The 3,751-nt window shown below is 36.6% G+C and overlaps 1 protein-coding gene across 1 annotated transcript; it reads right to left on the reverse strand.

Moving 5' to 3' along the window:
• Positions 1–611: 611 nt before the first annotated feature.
• LOC103260928 (olfactory receptor 51H1-like) lies at positions 612–1,571 on the reverse strand. The gene has a single exon (XM_008058577.1). It carries the CDS (start codon positions 1,569–1,571, stop codon positions 612–614), a length of 960 nt encoding a protein of 319 aa, XP_008056768.1.
• Positions 1,572–3,751: the final 2,180 nt, after the last annotated feature.

Here is a 3,751-nt window from a genome sequence, read left to right on the forward strand (position 1 = left end):
TTCAAATACATCTGTAAAGAAGTGCTATCACTTAAAGGAATAATACTATTAAGGCACCACATCTGTGTCTATTTTAATTTCATCATAGACGCCCTTCATCCAATAGACACTTGAACATGAAGATTTTTAATTTATTTTTTATCATTTAACAGTTTTCTTTTCCCTATTTAACAAAAATAAAAATCAGCAACCCAGTTCTTCAGAAGTTCTATAGGACTTCTCTAATCCTTTTTACTGTAATTATTATTTAATTGGTAACTAAAGAAAAAATATCACTTAAAATTAGAAGAATAAACACTCAAATATTATCTGAATAAATAAGTGATCATTTGTTCTCAAAGATGCTTATCTCCAATTTCAAAGTAAAGTATAATGTTACTCAATTCAATTAGGTATTGTTCATGACACCAGATACCAAAATGCATGCATTTAAAAATAGAGTATATACAGAAAAATAATGACCTTTTTTGTATACCCCCACCCCACAATTCTTGGCCACTCCTGAATTTTCTCAGATGTGTAAAATTTGACTACATGATAACTACAGAAAATCAAAGAACTGATTCTTCCCGTAGCTACTTATTCTGCATCTTATAAATGATTCCATTCCGCTAGACCCTGTTTACTCTCCTCTGGAACACTTGGCTAATTCGTCTTCTTATCTGCTTGGTCTTCACAGTATAGACAATGGGATTTAGCACAGGTGGGAGCAGCAGGTAGATATTAGCCATGAGTGTGTGCACTATTGGTGATAAATGCTTCCCAAATCTGTGGATCATAGTGACACCAATAAGAGGAACATAAAAGAGGAGAACAGCACAGATGTGAGAAAGACAAGTGTTGAGGGTTTTGAGCCTTTCAGTTTTGGAGGCAATGCCCAGCACAGTCTTTAGAATGAGTATGTAAGACAAGATAATAATGAGGGCATCAAGTCCCAGTGTGAGGATGACAACGATGAGGCCATAAAGGCTATTAATTTTGGTGCTGGCACAGGCTAGCCGCATCACATCTTGGTGAAGACAGTATGAATGAGACAAGATGATGGAATGGCAGAAGGGTAACCGCTTTATAAGGAAGGGCACAGGGAAGACCACACAGACTGCTCGACTGACGACAGTCATTCCAATCTTTCCAATAATGCCATGGGTGAGGATGGAAGCATAGTGTAGTGGGTCTCGGATGGCCACAAATCTGTCAAAGGCCATGGACACTAAGACTCCTGACTCTATGACTCCAAATCCATGGATGAAGAACATCTGTGTGATACATGCATCAAAGGTGATCTCAGGGGCATTGAACCAGAAAATGCTGAGCATGGAAGGCAAGGTGGACATGGAGAGACTGATGTCAGTGAGAGCTAAGATAGAGAGGAAGTAGTACATCGGCTCTTGCAGACTGTGGTCCACCTTGATGACAGCTAGGATGGTACCATTTCCCAGAAGTGTTAGTGTGTAAAGAAACCCCAGGGGAAAGGCCACCCAAGGGTTTTTGTCTGGCATACCTGGGATACCTGTCAGAATGAAACTGTGGTAGTTGGCATGTAATTCATGTGATGCATTTGAGTTTATCATGGTGTTCTCACCACTGGGTGAGGTTGGACGGTCCCACGTAGCTCACAGTTCCTAAATTAGAAATATATTATTATATAAACAGGAAAATGTCTTTATAAATACATAGGTAGAACAGCAGAGGTTGAAAACCAACATCTAAGTGTCTTTTGTACTAATTTGTCTTAAGCAATCAGTCACATGTGATGATCTCCCTTCACTTGGACCTAATTTGTTCATCTGAAAAATAGAGATAAGACTAAATATCCAGTATTTAGACAGTAGAGAATGTAAATGTCTCTTTCTCTGGTAGCTCTAAAGGTTTGGCAGGAAAGAAGCAGCCAAAACGAAGGACTTAAAAACACACAGCAATTTCCTAAATAATTTCTAAAAACCCATTAAACTCACAATACCATTACTAAACGCACATTACACACAATCCCACTGCCAACAAAAATCTATCTATCTATCTATATAAATCCATCTATATATATATATATATATATATATATCCATCTATATATACATATACACACGTATACGAGGGGAAACCCCCCAAACCCAGAATTTATTAAAAACATGTATTTATTCTTTAAACTTCAGTCATCTCCCAAGTTATTTTCATTTGATGCAATACATGTATTGCGATGCTTTTTTCACTGTTCAAAACAGATTTTTTGAACTTGTCATTTTTGATGACTTTTAGTGATTCTACTATTTTTTGTTTCACCTCTTCCACATCAGCAAAACATTTCCCTTTGAGGACTTTTTTTTTCTTTTTTAAAAAAATTATTAATTTTTATTTAATTTTAGATTTGGAGGGTACACATGTGTGTTCACTACATGGACATATTGTGAAGTGGTGGGAAATTTTTTCATCTGGGGAAACAAAAGTAAGTCACTTGGGGTGAGATGGGGGAATAGGGAGAGTAAGGCAAAAGGGTTAGGCCATTTGTGCTCAAAAACTGCTAAATGCTCAGTGCCGTGTGGGCAGGCGCATTGTCACAGTGGAAGAACTAGTCACCTGTTTGCCACAACTCCAGACTTTCTTCCACAAATCGTGATGCAAACTTCTCAAAGCTTCCAGATAAAAACTTTGGTTGACCATATGCTTCAGAGGAATAAATTCCAAGTGTACTACAAGGGGCTCACCCTCCAAAAGATAATTCTGTATTGGGGGGGTGCCCCCATATGTAAAGTATATGTTTCACAGAATTTATAATGAGCTACATGCATAGATAGACGCACTGGTGGATAAAAATGTTGAGATTACCATTTAATGTCCACGAATTTTAAAAGCCTAAAACTTTCCATAGCCTCATTTTAAGCAAGCTAGGAGCAGAGAAATTACTGGCTTATAAATAACCACATATAATGAATAGGAGAATAGTCACTTATCTGGAAGCAATTCCTGAAAACTATTCTTTTGTTAAATCAACATTTGGTCAATTTCCAAACTTATCTCTAAAACATAGGAAAAAATGTATCTTTCCCCCTGTATTTCTTGACTCAATAATAGTGTAACCCATTTCTCCTAGACTCTTTAACTGATATTTTTGCATCCACTAGTGCCTCCTTCCAATAGATTCTTCATTCTGCATTCAGAATAGACTTTTAACTAATAAAAATTTTATTTGTTCATCATTAGCAAAACTCCTTTAAGGACTTCCATTGTAATTAGAGCAGAGTTCTAAATCCTTACCTTAGCATTCTAGGTAAAGTAAGATGAAGCCCCCGCCCACCTCTCTGGTACCAACTCACAACATTTACTCTCCTCTTTGGTCACTTCAATCAATCCAAATTTGTAGTCTCTAAATTCCTGAATTTCACTGAGATATTTCCTGATAGAGCATTCCTACATATGTTCTTCCCAATTCTTTATGCTTTCACCCACTCCCTGTGAAGTTCCTTTTTGCTTAAGCAAAGTCTATTGGTCCTTCCCACATAAACTTTTAGAAATTACACATAGTACTTAAGATGTCCTAGAAGCTATGTTCACATTCTGGGATTTTCCTTTCTTTAAGTGAGTACAGTGGACAAAGTATTTGTTTAATGTCTCTCTCTCCTACTAGAAGTTAAATCTTTTTGAAGCAGAGGAATATTTTATTGCTTATCATATCACTAACCACATGCATGGCACATATTAACTTTTCCATATGAATTGAATGAAAAAATAAAACAACGGAGTGAATATGGATAACTGA

The sequence above is a fragment of the Carlito syrichta genome, unplaced genomic scaffold, assembly GCF_000164805.1.
Source record: "Carlito syrichta isolate Samal-C Ts95f unplaced genomic scaffold, Tarsius_syrichta-2.0.1 Scaffold303433, whole genome shotgun sequence".
NCBI classification, from domain to species: Eukaryota; Metazoa; Chordata; class Mammalia; order Primates; family Tarsiidae; genus Carlito; species Carlito syrichta.